Here is a 20,901-nt window from a genome sequence, read left to right on the forward strand (position 1 = left end):
AACACACTAATTATTAGCATATGTAAGTAAAGACATACACCATGGACAGTTTTATACTGTTTGTATTAAAATCAGAATTATATTGCATAAACAAAAAACATGAAATATACTGTATTACAGGTGCATCTAAATAAATGTGTACATCATTGAAAAGTTACTTTATTTCAGTAATTTAGTTCAAAATGTGAAACTCATATTATAAAGATGTATTACAATTTTTTATTTAAAATGTTTCTTTCTTTTTCTGTTGATGACTATTAGCTTACAGCCAATAAAACCCCAAAAATCTAGTACAAATTTACTGTCAGTGGCAGTGCTGACAATAAGCTATAGACAGAATTAGATAAGGATGAGCAAAGTGGATTTTGAGTAGGTGACCAGTTTGATTGACCCTCAATCAGAAATATGTGGGCAGTAATAAATTCACATGTTAATTGTCATACAAAAAGAGGTATAAAGTAGCCTCAACTCTAATCCTAAATTATGAAATTGAGATGTATATTCTTGAAAGTACAGGGGTTGGACAATGAAACCGAAACACCTGGTTTTAGACCACAATAATGTATTGTCTCGATGGACAGTTCTGGTGGAAACAGGAGAGTTGAGGTGCACATTGAATTCTGCCGTGATTTGGGCAGCCGTAGTTTTATGTTTTTTGTATACAATCCGGGTTAGCACCTGAACATCCCTTTCAGACAGCTTCCTCTTACAGCGTCCACAGTTAATCCTGTTGGATGTGGTTCGTCCTTCTTGGTGCACCAACAATTTGTCCTCTTTTGAACTCTGGTATGTCAGCCATAATGTTGTGTGCATTGCAATATTTTGAGCAAAACTGTGCTCTTACCCTGCTAATTGTACCTTCACACTCCGCTCTTACTGGTGCAATGTGCAATTAATGAAGATTGACCACCAGGCTGCTCCAATTTAGCCATGAAACCTCCCACACTAAAATGACAGGTGTTTCAGTTTCATTGTCCAACCTCTGTACATCCATATATTAGAGCTGTAACTATAAAATTCACATGAACTTGACAAACACATCACACACACTTATCAGGTAGGTGAAGTAAGCATTATGCAGGGCTATGAGTCGGACATGGTTTACCTTTCTTAGTGAAGAACTCTTTAGAATATTTGCCGTTCGTAATGAGTTTACGAGGGACTTTCCCCAACAGCTCAATGATCAGTGCGATGTGATCTGCAAAACACAGCAAGGAGGAAACAAAAGAGAGAAAGGGGTATAATTATTTACCAATCAAATGCAGAAATAACTACAATTTAATAATATACTGAACAAGATCCTGTAACCAATAGTGTTATTAACACTATTAACATGTAGCCATTTATAATGAAACTCTTTATAATCCTAAATGGTGATCATAATCTGTTGTAAAATATGCAACAAAAAAAAATCAATCAATCCACTTCTCCGTTTCCCAGCATGAACGACTAGTGTAAGAGCTGCAGAGTGGTTCAGGATCATGTGCATCAAGTGCTCCCATTAAACTTGCATGACTCTCACCTAAGCGCTAATTAATGAGCACAATGTGGTTTAACATTTAACAGCACTCTGCTACTGACGCCAGATATTACACAGCACAGGCAGACCATGAGGGCTTCAGAGCTCCGAGGCTGATCTACAGAGCTAATACTGGGAGCGGTTACAGTCTGTTATAAGGACAGAATCAGTTCAGCCAAGACAAAGGAGCAGCGAGAACCTGAACGGGTCTTTCTAGCAGAAGATCGAATAGAGGTTTCAGATTTATTATTAGGTCCTGTAACCTTTGACTGAACAGATGCTGCAGTGAATAAATCCACAGATATCCACAGGGACATCGAGGTTCTCAGGCCACATGGAGGAGGAAAATAAATTACCTTCGTCCCTGGAGTAATCCTCTCCAGAATGTGGTTCGAACAGGTAATCCCCCGTCGCCAACTCGAACGCCTGGAGACACAGATATTCACAGTACATTCATACACAATAAGGTGCCTGTTATGTGCACCAGTTATGTGCACCTGTTATGTGCCAGTTTATCAGAAACACCTAGTATACAGCTAACTCTGCAGGTTAACCCTCTATGGCGTAGTGTTGCTTTTGATTATTACACCTTTTCATACCATATCATCCATCCATCCATCCATCCATCCATAATATAATTAGTTACAAGGCATGTCTACGTCCAAGACAATGACACATACAAGAGGGTCATAAATAAATACAGCAAATACAGCATTTTTTTTGTTATATGGGACATGGCAAAAGTCATGGGACACAGTACCAAAACATATCTCCCTTTATCTCTCATATCTCTCTTTATTTGCAGAAAATGAGAAATGGCTGAAATATCAAAAAAGATGCAGAGCTTTCAGACCTCAAATAATGCAAAGAAAACAAGTTCATATTCATAAAGTTTTAAGAGTTCAGAAATCAATATTTGGTGGAATAACCCTGTTTTTCAATCACAGTTTTCATGCATCTTGGCATGTTCTCCTCCACCAGTCTTTCACGCTGCTTTTGGATAACTTTATGCCACTCCAAAAATTCAAGCAGTTTAGTTTGGTTTGATGGCTTGTGATCATCCATTGCCCTCTTGATTATAAGTTGTCAATTTGGTAAAATCAAAGACACTAGTCATTTTTAAGTTGTCTCTTAATTTTTTCCCAGCGCTGCCTACTAAAATAAATAGTATACTGGGTCAGGGAGTGTGTGCATGGTTGTCCAGCGCCATCCAAAAATCATCATATTCCCATACTGGTAGGCAGGGACCTGAAGGTCAGTCCAAACTTGTGCCCTTCACCAAATCAAGGCCTGCTTGAGGTGAGCATGTGCTGCCTGTAGGATCCCATTGTTTCAGAGTGGGATTGAAATTCTGATGGAGCCAGAGGTTTAGCTCTGTCTGCCCTTATTGTTAAAGGAAATGTGCTGAGTCGGAGCATTGCAGGACAGGGCAGGGTGGGGCAGGGCAGGCAGGGCAGGAGCCAAGAGAGCCAGAAAGCCTGATCAATAGCAGCCTTATGGAAAAACAGGCACTCCATACGGCTTTATAAAATATAAACACACTCACTTTTTAAGCCTTATTCGTTTCGTCTTTATACAGCTCTGGAATGGCATAAATTTATCCAAAAGCAGTGTGTAAGACTGGTGGAGGAGAACATCCCAAGATGCATGAAAACTGTGATTAAAAACCAGAGTTATTCCACCAAATATTGATTTCTGAACTCTTAAAACTTTATGAATATGAACTTGTTTTCTTTACATTATTTGAGGTCTGAAAGCTCTGCATCTTTTTTTGTTATTAAAACCATTTCTCATTGTCTGCAAATAAATGCTCTAAATGACAATATTTCTTTTTTGGAATTTGGGAAAATTGTTGTCTGTAGTTTATAGAATAAACAACAATGTTCATTTTACTCAAACATATACCTATAAATACCAACATCAGAGAAACTGATTCAGAAACTGAGGTGGTCGTTTCATTTTTTTCCAGAGCTGTATATTCTGTGTGTACAGGATGTAAGTATGTGTATATTCACAGTACGATGGATAATCTAATAAAACAAACAATATGTTTAGGTTGGTAGGTGTGTATGTCACAAGCTGGGTGCTAACTGGTTATAAAGCATTTAAACATTTGACTTAAAGATCACACCAAGAGTTTTAAACTGCAGCTAAAACAAATGACATAATTTACAAACAAATCACTGTAATAACTGCATAAGCACATGCGTGTGTGTGAGCTTACCATGCATGCTGTGCTCCAGATATCAGCAGGTGTGCCATAACCTGCTCCAATCAGCACCTCCAGAGATCGGTACTGCCGTGTTTGAATATCATCTGTGAAGTGTTTGTGCTGAATGATGGGGAGAAGAGAAAAAGAGAGATACACCTCAGACAAAAGCAACATCATATTCTGGTGTGATGTATCAGATAAAGAAAGCGCTGAAGCCAAAAGCAGCTCTAAGTTGGTAAAACTAGACACAGTATGATACATTTTAGGCAGGATTGCATGTAGAATAGCAAGAAGGGCAAATTAAAGGAGAAATCTATTGTAAACTTTTGTCAAATAAGCCACCTCCATTCGCCCTGGCATTTAGGAATACAGCTTACAATGCTAGTGAATGGGGCATAGCGTTGTTCATGCAAAGAAATCACTATTTCTACACCATTAACAAACTCAAAAGAGCTCCACAGCTAATTAGTAGAATTCTGAGGGCCCTGAAATGTGAAATGAAGCACTGAGAACTAGTTTATTTTCAAAGTAGTTTATTAAAAAACTATATTTATTACACACATAACCTTGAGCTAGTTCTTTGGGGGACATAATCTTCACAACTGTCACAACTGACAGTACAAAGGAATAGGTAGGCTAAGGAAACAGATTGCAAATTTACTTCAGTGGAAATGCATAAATATTATAGAGATATTTTTAGCAACAGATTGAATTCATGGATTTCCACTTTGAGCTTGTTACTAGTGTGAAAATGGCCATTTCTTTGCATGTGCAATGCTATGCCCCTATCACTAGCATTGTAAGCCTGTTAAGAGCATCGGCTATAAGCACTGTATTTCCTAATTCTGAAAGTGAACAGAGGTAGGCTATTTTCAGAGGTAGTGTTTTATTATACCCCAAGTCCATTTCACACCGAAGTTCCCCTTTAAAAGGAAGATTCAGAAAGACTGATCAGTAGACTCTGTTCTACTGTGCAGGGTCTCTGGACATTTTAGCAAATGTAAATTTAGTACAATTTTCAATTAATGTTATATAGTATTAACTATTTCGGGAATCTGTCATAGTGTTAAAAAACACTATAATATACAGCTCTGCTATTCAGCGGTCGAGGTTTAAACAACATAAAATATACAGCTTTGGAAAAAAAAAAAGAGACCACTTAAGTTTCTGAATCAGATTCTCTGATTTTGCTAATTATAGGTTTATGTTTGAGTAAAATTGAACATTGTGGTTTTATTCTATAAACTACAGACAACATTTCTCCCAAATTTCAAATAAAAATATTGTCATTTACGGCATTTATTTGCAGAAAATGAGAAACTGAAATAACAAAAAAGATGCAAAGCTTTTTAAATAGCTGTAAGCTATTATTATACCATTTGCACCACTGTTTATACGGGTTCTGTTTATACTTGTACTGTCATCCCATCTTAATCACCGCCCATCACTTGCACTATTGTCTTCTGTCTTAAGTATGTATTTTTGTGTATTGTACATATAGTGTCTCTCATTCTTTTTATTATATATCTTATTTTCACCCCCCCCCCCCCCATCATTATTGAACTATTGTCTTCTGTCTCACCTATGTCTGCTAATGTCCTTATTGTATTGTACATATAGTGTCTCCCATTCTTTTATATTATATATCTATTTCTGTACTGGCTGTAATTTGGGAAGGAGGGTAACGTAATTTCAATTCTCTGTATGTCCTGTACATATGCAGTATTGACAATAAAACTACTTGACTAAGGTTTTAAGTTCAGAAATCAATATTTGGTGGAATAACCCTGGTTTTTAATCACAGTTTTATGCATCATGGCATGTTCTCCTCCACCAGTCTTACACACTGCTTTTGGATATCTTTATACCACTCCTGGTGCAAAAAATTAAGCAGTTCAGCTTGGTTTAATGGTTTGTGATCATCCATCTTCCTCTTGATTATATTCCAGAGAATTTTAATTTGGTAAAATAAAAAAAAATCATAATTTGTAAGTGTTCTCTTATTTTTTTCCAGAGCTGTATATATACACATACACACACACGTGTATGACGATCTTTCGCATGACTAAAACTGCTGAAATTAAAGCCATCCTACTCACCACCCAGCAGGCATTACCCAGGTCTGCGATTTTGACCTGGATCTGGTCAGCATTTAGTGGTTCCAATGGATTGATGAGCAGGTTCCCTGCTGCCAGCTTAGCTGCAAGGAAACAAGTACAAGAGAAGACAGAAGAGATAGGGGTAACTTTAGAATCGATGCCAGCCAGCAGACACTGCCAGCAGGAATGCTGGATAGGAGGAGGAGGCTAGAAGGAAGGGCTAATGTGTTTGCTGGTGTAGCGTTTAATCAGTGAGTCTGATGTGGAAGTCTGGAGGGGAAGTTTAAGCCAATCAATTTTTCTGATCAATGCAGAGCTGTAGTGAACCAGCAGACACATCGGCCCTCAAGTAAATAGAGACCACCACTGCAGAAACATCAGTCTGGGATCTTAGAAACGGGACACCAGGCCTAGATTCTATGTTGGCAAAAAACAAACATAGGAATCTGAAGAAGTTTTACCACATTTTCTGATACCATATTAAGAGATCAATTAAGTTTTAAAGGTATTTTTTAAATTAGAAGTGAATCTAAACCAAGAACGTATATTTTTCTTTTTACTTAATTTTCTGCTCTATTAAGCTGAGCCAGTTAACTCATTTACTTACTCTGTCTCCCCCTACCCTAGCAGGTGCTCTCTACACCATGTAACCAATGTTTTAATATTTGTAAATCAGCCACGTCTCTTTTCCAGCTACTGCTGACGCAGTACTACCAGGCAGCCAATGAATTCAGAGAAAAGTGCTGGACCCTCAGCTCTGAAACATCAGCCAACAGATGCCTGTACTGATCAGCATCACAATGCTAGTGATAAAGAAAGAGAGTGCCATCTACCCACCCAGAGAGAACATGACTAATTGTGCTCTCTCTCAGACTCTGGCTGCTGAGGGCATTAACAGCATGACCTGGGATTCGAACTTGCGATTATTGGGTCTTATTCTGCTAAGCCACTCAGAGCCCCCCAAAGTGCATTTCCGGTTCTGTTTTAAGCAGCAACATGAAGTGTCTGAAGCGTTTTTAATCCCTGAGGTGGACATGAGGAAAGCAGCACACGTAGCACAATTAATCCCATAAACTGAACTTCCAGGTAAAAGATGTAGTATAGAGAACATTGCCTTTACCTTCAAAGTAAAACCTATAAAAAATGGAAAGCGAAACAGATCAGGATTTCTAGACACCTATTGAGTAGTTAAGTCAAAGTGGGTATCGGCAAATACTTGAAAACCTGGCATCGGTATCAGAAGCAAAAAAGTGGTAATGGTGCATCCCTAATAATAATAAAAATAATAATATTGAGAAAAAAAAATAAAATAGACAACAATATAACAGGCACATCACAAACAGGAAAAGGTGCAACTGTAGGTGTGTTAGAAATCCCACTTGACCCAACAACAGTTAGAAAAGCTGGACGTTATCTCACTATAGGTTAAAACAAAGAGGGAGAGGGCGATAGAGAGATAGAGAAAAAGAAAGAGAGAAAGAGCGAGACAGCGAGAGAGAGGGAGGGAGGGAGGGAGGGAGGGAGGGAGGGATAGATAGCTGTAGGTTAGCAAGGAGCACAAAGGGGCATGGTGAGGGAATCCTTCACTGGGCCACTTCACTGACCGTCCTTCAAACTCTCCAGTGTCTCTGTGCCTGCCGGCAAGCTGGGGTCCACCTCCGATGTAGGGGGCGTGTCCTTTCCGGGCGCCTCCTGCGTGGTGGGGCATTCCTGACCATTTACACACCCAGAGCCGTTAAGTTTGACCTCTTGCTCTCCGCTCTCCTGTGTCTGCTGTACCCTAGGGCCCTGCGACTCAACAATGCCACAAAGCAAAGGTCCATTACCCTCAGCGACGGGGGATGGGTGGCTGGGCTCGCTCGGCGCCGTCCCGTTGCATGCTGGGTAAGGGTTAACAGGCTGCGAGTCGGAGCCCTCTGTGCCGCTGTCGTAAGGATTGACTGGGGTGTCGTCCTTTGCGTCCTGCTGAAGGTCTGTGGCCTCTGCGTCTTCTGGGCCTCGACTGTGACCGTTACAGTTCTCGTTCGCAGCGCAGTCTCTATGCTGAGACCAGCTGTCTGGAACACAATCTGGAATAATTAAAAAGGAAGAATGAGAGGTTGTGTTTTTAGTTTGGAAGTCATTTCATTAGAGGTTCTGGAATCTAATATCAAGTTTGGCACTGGCATACATAGTATTGTGTCCCATGAATTTTGCCATTTCCCATGGAAGCTTAATATTAAAGCTTAATATTAGTCTAGGGTCTCCTGCTTCGAATATGGATATGATGACTGCCTGCCAGAGTCACTCATCTGTTTGTACGGACAATCATTAGGGGTGGGGGAAATTTATGATTCTCAGATGAATCTCAATTTGGACTTGGACAAATCTGAATCGCTTTACAAATGAAAAAAATTGATTTCAGATCTGCAAGCATGTACGCATTTTGCATAACAGGTATCTTGCCCTCCTATATGTTCTAAAGTATGCATTTTGTTTAATCTCACAGTTCTAAATTTGTGTGCGAGTCTGTTTGCAGACTCATTCCTGAGTACAATACTAATCCTAGATTTTTGCATTATTCATTTAATTAAACTATGCTTTAAAGTAAATAGAAATTGTGTCAAAAAGCCTATTAAATAGCAGGATTAATTATGGATCATTACAGAGACTTTACTTTAAAAATACCAATTGGTCATGCAATGACGAAAAAGATGAATCAAGATGCATCGATACTCGTTTTTTATAATCGCATCACAGACCTATGAATCGTAACCGAATTTTAAGGTGCCTAGAGATTTTCACGCCTAACAATCATTATAGTTAAATTTTATAGTCCATTAAAAGACATGACAGACATGGTGAATTTCAGATGGGACTAAAATAACTCAGAAACCCACCTATCGTATAAAATTAATCCAGGTTTAAGATGTATTTTGAAGGTGTGGTTATCTCCAATCACACCCTTCAGATAACCACACCTTCAATTTCCATGTGACACTTCATGATAAATTTACATACAGATTTGCCATGACTTATGACATGTCTTGCAAAAACCTCTACTTATTAAAAATCTGTTCTTTATATTGTTTTGAAATGTCAATAAAATAGAAATGATAGCAAATTACTCAAAATAATATATCTTTACACTGAATACCTGACACAAAAAAGTATATATTTTCCTGGGACCTGCTGCTTATTTTGATTAAATTCAGTTTGCCTGTTAAGACTTTTTTTCATGGCACACTAACCTTGTGCAGAACTAAACAATCGGGGACACCAAACAATCACTTAAACTAATTTGGAGTTAAGTATAGGATAGTTACTAGCACAAGAATCCAGTATGAGTCAGATTTTTGTTCAGAGCCATTATAATGCCAGCAGTGAGTCACGCGTTCTAACAGCATCAACTGAATCAAACTGAATGAGCATGCAGCTCAACTTCATTCACATTCAGTCCAGCAGTGAGGGGCGATGGGCTATTTTTACCATCCGAGTGAGAGGTCTCATGATGTCACTGCTGTGTCAGTAAGTCCGCAAAGATTTTATATCCAGAATGAAGCCCTAAAATATTCATTTCCTATCTGAACTTTTTATTTGATGTCTCACATCTCTTCTGCCCCTCCTCCTTCCCTCTGGAGACACTCACCCAGAGTGGCCTCTGCTGCAATTTCCTGCAGAGTGTGACTGTTGGGTACTGATGGAGTGCTGTCAGGGGTTTCGGCGTCTTCGTCCTCCTCATCCTCAACCCCTTCATTTCCTTTCTCCAGTCCCTCGATGTCCAGGATGCGCTTCTCCAGCAGCTCGGCCTGCCGCTTCTGCTTCTTCTTCATTCTTTTCTTCTTGTTCTTTGACATCTTTGCCGTCTAAAAGAGAGGAAGAGCAAAACTCAATCAAACCACAGTGTAAATCTCATCTCTGCTAAACGTGCGACATAAAATCAATGAGTCTAACCAGACATATTAATGCAGTCAATGAAAAATGTGATTTTCGTTCAATAACACAGTTTGCTGAACATTTTACAAATATTGACAGTTTTAATGTACCATACAGCAAACTATTAAGATAAAAAAAAGTTGTAGTTGTATTCCTGTATCTTTGCTAAATACACTTTACACACATTTAATAACTAAAGCTTGCAACCTAGGAATGCACCAATTTGAAAACCATAGAGCCAATATAGCAATATCCAGTAATGTGATGTTTATCCATTTATGAATAAATCCTGCCCTTCAACAAACAGAGACAGTCGGCTCTAGATAAGAGTTGTTGTGATAGTTAGGGGTGGAAGATATGGCTCTAAAAGCTCATCACTATATTTTATGGTATTTTCACGATAGCGATACTCTTGGCGACATGACAAAACACTGAATTACAAAAAATGTCAAGAATACACTACTGTACTGCAACATGAGAGCAGTGTAAATTTTTCTTTTCCTAAAAACAGCAAAAAATAGTACCCTGATGTGATAATTAGGGGTGGGTGATATGGCACGATATTTCAGTGTATAATATTGAAAAATGTTGGCGATGTTACTGCATATAACGCGATATGGCACACCCCTAGTGCTAGTAGCCATCACCATTCCTGTGGTTTTATGCCACTGCCATTGACTGACAAGCCAAAAAGCATGTGATATCAACTTGTATAGTGTCCCATGACTTTTGCCATGCCCCATAGCAGCTAAAGAATGCTCCACTGACCTGTGGGAAATGCATTCATTGCCTGTATTGAACGTGGATGTGATTTCTGTCTGTTCAAACAGACAATTCTAGACAAACACTGCCAGTCATGATCACTACCACCCACTGCGACATCTGTTCAATGTGTGTGTGGTAATGTCTTCTATTTCTGGAACACGTGTCACTGTGGATCGAGCAACTTCAGTAAAGGAAACGCCCATCCATCTGGCAGCCACTATCAGCCTTCGCTCCAACTCTTACTGTTAATTCACATCACCTTGTCATGAGCTTGCTGACCAATGTTAAACCTCACAAGATAACACCTGGTTTTAAATGTCAGGGCCTTTGAAAATCTACCAATGAAGTGTGGAGCTACTTTGAGCATGTTAATGGTGTAAAAATAGGGATTTCTTTGCATATGCTGCTATCGCTAGCATTGTAAGCCTGTTGGGAGCATTGGCTAAAAGCGTTTTATTTTAGGAATGCTGGTAGAGGGTGCTGGTAGAGGTGTGCTATTTGACAAACATTCGTCCTCGAATGTTTTACTACACCCCAAGTCCATTTTATACCGAAATGCTTCTTTAAAATGTCTCTATGATCCACAGTGTCATGTGTGTACCTGGAATACTTCAGAGAAGGCATTTATTACCACCCACAGTGGACAACACAGTGGGTCGTAATTATCGTGACTGGTGGCACCTGGCTAGAACTGTCTGCGTAAACAGACAAATGAGAATCCACACACACACACACACACATTTAATGCAGAAAACCCACACACACATCCTCCTGGTAAGCGGAGCGTTCTTAATCTTCCATATGACACGGCAAAGGTCATGGGACATAACCAATTGCTGTCCCAAGACTTTTGCCATGCCAGTACTTCGATTCCATTAAGCAACAAAAGCACAAAGTACAAATCGGTATAAAATAAAACATCTGTTATCTGGGAATGAGTAAATGAATGATTGACAGTTCTTACCTGTTTGGGGGCTGGAGCTGTGCTTACTGTAACAAGAGAAAAAAAAAAAAAAAAAGCAAACCTAAAATCAGTTTCAAAAACATGAAATCAGGACAAACACAACATGCTGCCATACTGATTAACATGTAGGGAGGAAGCCTTGGCAAACTTCAAAGGCGGTTTCACTGCAGCCCTCCGTGGAGATTTAGACCATGGGAATTCATCATGGTGCGCTTGTCTGGGGGACGGGTTTATTTTTAAAGCCATCCGAATGACTCACAGCTCCCTTTATAACGACGCGCACCAGCTTTAACATTGCATAATTGAGAGTGTTTTGATGGCTTTCTCCACTGAATCACTCAGACATGATTCAAAGCTTCCGCTGTTTCAGGACAAATTATTTTTAAATGTTTGGACAGTGTGGAGCTCATCTCACATCATCAGCATGCACACACACTTACATCCTGACATCTTTTACCCGACCGCACACACTTAAACACAGCACCTCAAAACAATCTGATTAATTCATGCACTGCTGGATATTACTGGGGCTTTGGTTTCCCAGAAGCCAATCATATTTGGTCAATGCTTGTGGAATTAAGCATGATTGGCTAGGTTTTATTCTGCATAAAAAGAACCTTTACTCACAAAACAGATAGACACATGTAGATATGAAGCATTTTGAACTATTCTGTGTTTTCCACCACTGTATAAGACCAGAACACTGTTAATTGCACTATGAAATTTTGGTAAAGAAGACAGAAGAGCTTGTAAAAACTGCAAAACAATGAATAAGCTTAGTAATCCTCCCTCCTTTTATGATCAGGACCAAATAAGACATCTAGGAGTGACACTGAGGTGTTTAAAATCTCCAGCAGCACCGCTGTCTTATCTACTCATACCAGCACAACACACACTAACACAACACCATCATGTCAGCGTCAGAGAATGACCCACCACTCAAATAATAATAGCTGCTCTGTGGTAGTTTTCTCTACTGTGGGGTCCTGACTGTTGAAGAACAGGAGGAAAAGAAGATAATGATAAACATAGTATGAAGAAAACCAGATACAGGACTACAGTCTGTAAGTATAGAACTACAAAGTGTCATATTGTGTGTCATTTGAGTTGCTTCAGGGTTCATACACCAATATTTTTCCATTACTTTTCAGGACTTTACCTCGTCTTCAAGGCAAATTCTTATGATCATACAATCTTCAAAACATATGTGCAGACATGGACAATTAAACCAAAAAAAAAAAAAAAAAAAAACTATAGTGACAAAAACATCCCCTTAAGCGAAGTTGACACAATCTTTAATAATAATGTGTGTCAGATCCTGAGAGCTCCATTGTGTAGGGCTTCATTACTGAATTAACTCTGAGCTGATGTATTGGTTAGCTCAAAATAGCTTTTCTCACTTTTCCAAAACTTATCCAGGACTGGAAATTGCTATTTTCAAATTTCATGACTTTTCTAAGTTTTTCATTACCATAAACCAAATGTACCAAATTTAATCAGTCTTACTTAGAATTTACATTGTATGTTGAAACATGTAAACTCAAACTAAGCACAAAAAGTTACTTGTCGAATTATTCTGATTCTTGTGCCCAAATTTAAGCCATAAAATCTGTGATTTTTGCCTGATTTAAGTTTTACTTTTCTCATTTTTATTCTTAGTAAAAATTTTTAACATACATTTTTTTTGTTGTTACATATAAGCATATAGGTCCTTATTTACAAAATCTTATCATATTTTTGCCAATAGATTTTTTGCAGTGTGTGTGAAATCTAAATCTGGATTTTTCTATGCAATGGCAGGCTGGTGTAAGATCTTGGGGTCATGTTTACATGAATAAATAATCCCATTCTACGCTCCACAGCTCATGTTTCTTTGAAGAGTTTGCCAGTTTGCCAAAAGTAAAATCAGCCTATGACAGCCAAACCTTGCTCTTGCAGATGTACCAACACGCAGATTTTAGATTGATCTCTTAACCTGCTGAGACAGGGGTGGACAGGGGTGTCCAATTATGGCTCCAGGCAAACTCCACAGGGCGTTCAATTTTCTACAGTGAGGTTGGGCACTCTTGGCATGTACAGTACAAGTGTTTTGACGCAGCTCCAATTTTCCAGCCATCCGACCTGAGAGTGACTCACCTGCAGAGCCGGAGGGAGGAGCAGCTCCAGACCTCTGCCACTCTGTGGCCTCGGCCGCCAGTCTCCTGATGTATGAGTCATTGACGTTCATTAAGATATTTTCTGGCTTTATGTCGGTGTGGATGATTTTACACTTGGTGTGGAGGTAATCCAGCCCCTGCAAAACCTGAGGAAGACAATTTCATGCGTGATTATTTAAAGCATGTTTCCTTATTTGTTTTCTATATTTGTTAATAAACATACAAACTCACAAATGATTACTGATATCTGCCAATATCTCTAAATTAAAGTTCTGCAATGATCTATGGACTTTCATTCACAAATCTTTACCACTATATTGACACAAAACTGACATGCCATAGGTCATGTGGTCAAACAATGTGTGTAAATTGTTTGCAAAGGGTTATGGCTTAGGAATGCCCACCTCCCAACTGTGTAAGTCGTGAGGTGTCATCTTGTGAGTGAGGCAAAAAAAAAAAAAAAAAACTGGCAGCAAAAGCCAGCACGATCAGGGCAATTCGGAGCAATTTGGTTCTGATACATCAGCTCACAGACGCCTTGTGCTGATCGACATCACCCTTTGGAGTGATGAGGGCAAAGAGCGCCATCTACCCACCCGAAGAGAGCAATGCAAACTGTGCTCTCTCGGGGCTCCGGCAGCTGATGGCAAGCTGCATGACTGGGATTCGAACCAAGGATTTCCCAATCATAGTGGCAGCGCTTCAGACCGTGTTAATGATCGTAACAGTTGGCAGTGACTGCCTATAATGCTGTCCCATGACTTTTGGCATGTCAGTGTACATTGTGATAAGCCAAAAGCGAAAACGCTCTTTACCTGCCGAATGATGCTTTTGACACAGGGCGAGGGCAAACCCTGGTAGTTAGACTTGATGATCCACTTGAGGAGGTGATGTCCGAGCACCTCGAACACCATGCACACATCTGACAGCGCACATCACTGTCAAGGTCATGCACAAAGACAAGAGCAGAGAGAACTAGAGACTGCCAAAACCGGTAAAGCTGGCTCATTAAAAGCTGTTTTTTTCTGCATAAAAGAGCAAAGCGTCTGGGCGCACTGCCTGGTACAATAGCTGAAGGCAAGTAATTTGGAAGAGCTGCTGTGGAGCAACAGAGCTATGGGTACACCATAAAAAAAAAAAAAAACACTGACTGATCTTACACAGTAAGAAAGAGAATTTGATATATCTATGTATGTGAGTACTTTCCATAAATAGATTTCAATTTTCTTCCTCAATATATCCAATTTAGATTAACCCACTCATCAAGCACATGCTTCCGCTGACACATGTGAAGTCAGACACCACCTTTTTTGGTCACCAATTCATCACCACTAGGCAGCAATCGCACTCTGAGGAAAGCGCCGGATACCCAGCTCTGACACATCAGCCAACAAATGCGTGCGCTGGTCAGCATCACAATAGGAGTAGTAAGGGGAAAGAGCACCATCTACCCACCCATAGAGAGCATGGCTGACTGTGCTCTCTCGGGCTCCGGTTGCTGAGGCTAAAGCAGCATGACCTGGGATTCAAACACCTGAACTGAACTTTAGGGCCATATCTGTCAGCTATGGGTGCAACTTAAAGGATCAGTCCTTAAGATGTTTTTGGTCTGGTAGATTTTTCCAAGAGTTTTTCTGACCTGAATGCTGCTAACAATACTGATTAAAGAGCTACTGAGAACATGAAGACATTGAAACAAGAGACAAATAATTTGCACTAAAGAAAGCTAGCAAACTAAAATAGACATTATTAGTGCACAGTGTACTTTTTCACAAGCTTGGTGCAACTGTACACTCTCTAAATAACCAAAACAATTTACAGACTCTAACTTTAAAGTTCATAATTAGAAGGGGTGTTCACACTTTTGGACATGTACTAAAAACAACAGCACATAAATGTTTAACTTATGCACGCAACACATAAAAATCATGCTCAGAATAATAATAAAAAAAGATACGAGTGCCGTTGACGCCTGATATCTTGAAGTCGTCCAGCAACTGCACCACCTTCTCTCTGCTGGGGTCATTAGGATCAGAGTTTCGCACCTAAACCAGCCAGGCAGAAAACACAAAGCACAAACAAATATCTTAGACTGCTCTGTGGTTTACAAAAGTTTAAATCACAAATTAAGCCTTAAATTCCGGAAACAATGGGTGTATTATTTAATTAAAAAAAAAAGGATTTAAATGGTACTTAAACTACAATATTAAATATTCTCAGAATCAGCTGGTGTTGACCGCTCTAATGCGATGATTCATCGCGACGGTCACCATAGCAGCAGCAGCAGTATTAGTGGTAGCTCACCGCACGCAGCAGCTTGATCTCGTCCAGTGCCGTTTCAGTGTAGTGCTCTGCACTCTTCACCACCTTCATTGCAACAAAGCGCTTTCCTCTACAATAAACACACAATGATATTAAAATAAAAATGGTCTGAATTTAAAGACTATAAAAGCATTTATACAGAGCTGCATACAGACATTTAACATGCATTTACCAATTGCAAGAAATACCACACCTGGCATTAAGCAAAAGATTCATGTTTAGAATCTGCTCCAAAGAGTAATTCTCTACAGAAACTAGACAAGCTGTGTGTGTGCATTTGCACATCTGTGTCAGCAGTGGGTGGATAGCACAGATCCAAAAATAACTGTAGTATAGAAGGAAAAATCTTTCTAACTTTAAATGGAAGTTAATGTAAAAATAAGTAATTTTAAAGCACTTCTATTGGTCCACTTCTGGTCAATTCTGATACAACCTAAAAACTATTGCCATGCAAACGAACACATTTTAATGACATAATAGATTAATGTTTTGGGCTGCACAATATATAATTTTACCACCATAATTACAACATCCTGCTCAAATGTCATGACATATTCTACTAGAGGCAGATATAGCTGTCCAATATTATTTATATTTGTTTTTTTTTTCCACTCCAAATATCTTGCAACTGTAATAGCAACCATAGACACAACATATAATCATAAGAATCAGAACTCACTGGATGTCCCATGCCAGCCACACAGTGGAGAAATGACCCCAGCCCAGTTTGCGAATCACATGGTATCGGCCGTTAAACAGGTCACCAATCTTCACATGGTGATAACCACCTGTAGAGGATGAGAAACGCACAAAAAAACATTTTCTTACCGTGATAAACAGCAACCTAATCTAAGCAACATGAGAGCCCAATTAAAAATTCACATATTAGGATAGTGAAAATATTAGCAGCACTGCAGTGGATTTAAAACTAAACAATTAAGATTGAATTGTGATTGAAGTGCAGTTTTTTTTTACTTTCATTAATTCTAGGTAGGCCCGTCATTATATTTACTACACTTCTGACTTATCATACAATATATAGATAGATACTGAGCAAGGAGAGCTAATGTACATCAAATGAAACATTTGTTTAAAACAGTGTTTTTATTTTATAAAACATTTTGCTTTTCCATTTTATTGTTTTCAGTTTCTGAGTGTTTTTAATATTGACAACTTTTTTGGTCTTTAAAAAAAAGCAGTAATTACATTATTACACTATTATTGTACCAGTGGAATCTTAGTTTTTTTTTCTTATTTTATTATTTATGGGACAGTATGCTATCCAAAAAAATAGTTATTGTGACAAACTGGCATTAAACATTAAGGGAGATTCGAAGAAGCCTTGGAGATGCTCGAAGATTTTGACAATTGACAACTGATTTTCTTTCAATAAGTAAAGTACCATTTTACAATACATATATGGGTGAGTATGTATGTGTGACTATATGCCCAGATATGGATTGGCACTCTGTCCTGGGTAAACTCCTCAGTGCCCGATATAGTCCTCCAGGTGGATGGTCTTTTCCGTTTAAGAGTATGCTGTGCACGATTGGCTGGGTGGATGAGCGCTGAGTGTAAATAGTTGTGCGCACACGTTTGTAAAGCGCCCTTGTGCTTTTAGAAAGGCGCCATATAAGAATACAGCTCTTACCCTTGCAGTAGTCGTTGGGGTCCTCTTGCTCTTCATCATCAGACCCGAGGATCTCCTCGTCTTGCTCCTGCAGAGCGGAGTCGGTTGGCTGTGCGGCTCCCCGTGGGTGGGGCTCTGGCCTGCAGGGTGGAGAGCACTTATCATCAGAACACAGTCACAACCCCCAAAACCAGGGCTCTGTTACAACAGCGGCACGAGTGAAATGAGGTCAGTTCTGTGGGCTAGGAGCATCTCTTTATCTGGTGTCCAGAAAGAAGAACAGAGAAGAGAGTCCTCAGGTCATGTGCTACTTAAAGAACTGCTGGTTTGAGGGTTTTAGAGGCGATATGGTTTCAGTTCAACCACATAAGAACATTGTTGTCATTATAATTAAAGCAACATATTAAAGAGCTTTTTGAAAATGAGAAATCTGCAGCAGATTAGCGATAAAACTAACGTTAAAATTCTTAATGAAATGCTCAAAATCACTTGAAAGCAACATTCTTATGCTGCTAATAGTGTTTTCTGGATGCCACAGAAAAAACTGACAAAAATAACAAATTTTGTGCTCATCCGTGTGTGCTAAAATCAATTAAAAAAACGTATTGTGCAGTCCTGCTTGATACAAGGGCTGTGAGATAAATCACCAGTTATTGTTATTGTAATATGTGTTTTCATGTTAAACACATCGAAAGAGCTCCAAAAACATTATGAATCAACGCAAACATAAAAAGTTAGATTTTAATTCATTGTGTTCACAGCACTACTAAACATTACATTTTCTGTCCCTATCAGACATTAGGGCTGCAACGATTAGTCGATATAATAAACAATGTCGATTATAAAAATTTGACTCCAAAGTAGTAGTAGTAGCACTACACAAATTACTGGGGACAAAAACACAATGTTATAGACGAGTAATACTCAACTCTGCCTGTGTCTCCAAAAGTGCCCAATCACAACAGATTTCACATTTCCTCACTAAATATCAGCACCTATCACATTCAAAGAACAATGTTCTGGATATTTGAAGGGCACTTAAATCCCATGTTCAGTTTTTATCACTTTGAACCAACAGAGAAAGCTAGAAACAGAAGTCGTGAAGCCAAACCCAAAGCAAGCAGAAATGGAGGGCATGGCAGAAATAATCGTTGACTAATCGATTAATCTGAAAAATAATCGGCAGATTAGTCGACTACTGCAATAATCATTAGTTGCAGCCCTACCAGACATCCTACTAGTCAACACCAAACACCATGAACCCCCCCTTGGAAGCACATATCACATACAGAACATCTCTCCTCATCTCTACAGCACCCTCATCTTCCTCTCGGCTGCGTGAACAGCCTCTTATCCCGCTGCTGCTGAAAGAGCTGTAATCACGTTCAATAAACAAGAGCTCAGAAGGCGAGCGCGATAAGACGGCCGTCTCCCTGCCCCACAGTCTAACTCCAAAGAAGGTCATCCACTAATGAAAGCAAACCAGCAGGGGCAGCTGATGGACAATAGGAATGGTGGATGGCTGGGGTGTTATGAAGTATTGAGCAGGTCAAAGTTATTAGCAAGCCCATTGTATCACACCCAGAACGCTCCAGCAGGGAGCCGCAGTGAGAGGCTTAGGAAGCGTCAAGCTGAGAGAAGAGTGTTTAATGCCAGCTCAGTGTTGCGCACAGTTCTGGCTGGGTATGTCTATATATATAATTTATGTGCGTCAGATAGAAGAATAAGGCTATAAAAACTCAGTGCCAAGACTTCAACTGACTGGATGTTTGGATAGGTGAGAGAATTGACGTCAAGTCAAAGAGTCAATGTTTAATTTGCTCAGCATGAATTCTTCTGAAGGAGAAGTGGAAAGGTAGATCGAAGAACATGGAAAAATACCAGCACTGCAACCGCTAAATACTGCAGTAATGATGCAACCACATGAACATACATATGAAAATGAGTCTTACTGGTAGATACGTTCACAGATAACTGTACAAATGTCTGTACATAGGAAAATGTAAGGTAAACAGTAAATGCAGCAAATCACAATTGAGGTAGGACAAAAATAACAATAGAGATATATACAGCTCTGGAGAAAAATAAGAGACCACTTAATGATGAGGTTTTCCTTAGATTTTACCAAATTAAAAACCTCTGGAATATAATCAAGAGGAAGATGGATGATCACAAGCGATCAAACAAAGCTGAACTACTTGATTTTTTGCACTAGGACTGGCATAAAAGTTATCCAAAATCAGTGTGTAAGACCGGTGGAGGAGAACATGCCAAGGAGCATGAAACCAGTGATTAAACAGGGTTATTGCACCAAATATTGATTTCTTTACTTGTTTTCTTTGCATTATTTGAGTTTCACTGAAACCATAATCCATACCTTGTATTTGCTTATTTAGAAGTTTTATATCCTCTTTAGTCATAATTTGGGCAACCCAGCACTAAGCATGAGAAGATTTGACTGTCAATCCAACACCAGTTGTTCTACTTTGCACTTTTAGACATGTGCTTCTATTGTCAGCACTCAGGTAAGTTAATCAGTGTCAGCAGCTGCTCTGATACTTAAAGAATCAGAGCTCAAGCTAGCTAAGCAAAGGCTAGCTCAGTGTTTGAGCTACAAAAATACCACCACAAATTAAAAAAACTTCATTTATAATTCTTTCAGTCTTAAGCCTGTCCAACACCAGTCACTCTATCTGAGTTATTCTTGTCTAAATGTTTAATTAAGAGGGATTTCAGTCAGACAGATGTGAGTGTGTTCTGTGGTAAACAAAATGTTAATCTGTCACTACTGGAAAACCTAATGCTAACCAGACTCTCCCTCCTGATTTCAGGCAGGTTGAGATTTTTTTTGAAGTTGAACACAACGTTTACTCATACTTTACACCCCTCTTCAATGTAAAATGATTAAGAATGTACTCTGTATTTTAGATTTAGCTCATAAGTAAGCCTGAATGTTTAATATAAAGCTGCAATGACCGTGGATTTCCCAAGGACACCCATCACGCCAGCGCCAAGGATTTGGACTTCATCATTTATGACTCTGAGCTCTTAGAATTTGGACTGAGTGGAGTACGGCTCCAGAAGTTCATCACTTGTCATAATATGATCTGGCACTCTATAAAATAGACAGTACAGAACACTGGTGCAAAAGTGGCATCTGTAGCTTGCCATCGACTACCGTAGCCCTGAGAGAGCACAATTGGCCTTGCTCTTTATGGGTGGATAGATAGTGCTCTCTCCCCACATCACTCCTAAGGTGATGTCGATCAGCACAAGGTGTCTGTGAGCTGATGTATCGGAACCGAGACGCAGCACTTTC

The 20,901-nt window shown here is 39.4% G+C and overlaps 1 protein-coding gene across 6 annotated transcripts in view; it reads right to left on the minus strand.

Moving 5' to 3' along the window:
- Window positions 1-20,901, minus strand: part of srpk1b (SRSF protein kinase 1b) — a 257,960-nt gene that overhangs the window by 214,995 nt on the left and 22,064 nt on the right. For 5 of the 6 annotated variants that reach the window (XR_007429359.1, XM_022682740.2, XM_022682741.2 and 2 more), the window contains 13 exons: window positions 17,604-17,722; window positions 16,632-16,740; window positions 15,935-16,022; window positions 15,588-15,675; window positions 14,446-14,552; window positions 13,611-13,776; window positions 11,475-11,500; window positions 9,459-9,675; window positions 7,435-7,899; window positions 5,831-5,931; window positions 3,744-3,851; window positions 1,876-1,945; window positions 1,106-1,198 (listed from right to left, as the gene is read on the minus strand). Coding sequence is in view for 5 of the 6 variants with exons in the window: in XM_022682740.2 (XP_022538461.2) it covers window positions 1,106-1,198; window positions 1,876-1,945; window positions 3,744-3,851; window positions 5,831-5,931; window positions 7,435-7,899; window positions 9,459-9,675; window positions 11,475-11,500; window positions 13,611-13,776; window positions 14,446-14,552; window positions 15,588-15,675; window positions 15,935-16,022; window positions 16,632-16,740; window positions 17,604-17,722 (1,757 nt within the window). In the remaining variant the exon portion in view is untranslated. The remainder of the gene's footprint in view (window positions 1-1,105; window positions 1,199-1,875; window positions 1,946-3,743; window positions 3,852-5,830; window positions 5,932-7,434; window positions 7,900-9,458; window positions 9,676-11,474; window positions 11,501-13,610; window positions 13,777-14,445; window positions 14,553-15,587; window positions 15,676-15,934; window positions 16,023-16,631; window positions 16,741-17,603; window positions 17,723-20,901) is intronic. The other variant, XM_022682742.2, reaches the window with a different exon arrangement.

This window comes from Astyanax mexicanus, chromosome 24 (assembly GCF_023375975.1).
Source record: "Astyanax mexicanus isolate ESR-SI-001 chromosome 24, AstMex3_surface, whole genome shotgun sequence".
In the NCBI taxonomy this organism is placed as follows: Eukaryota; Metazoa; Chordata; class Actinopteri; order Characiformes; family Acestrorhamphidae; genus Astyanax; species Astyanax mexicanus.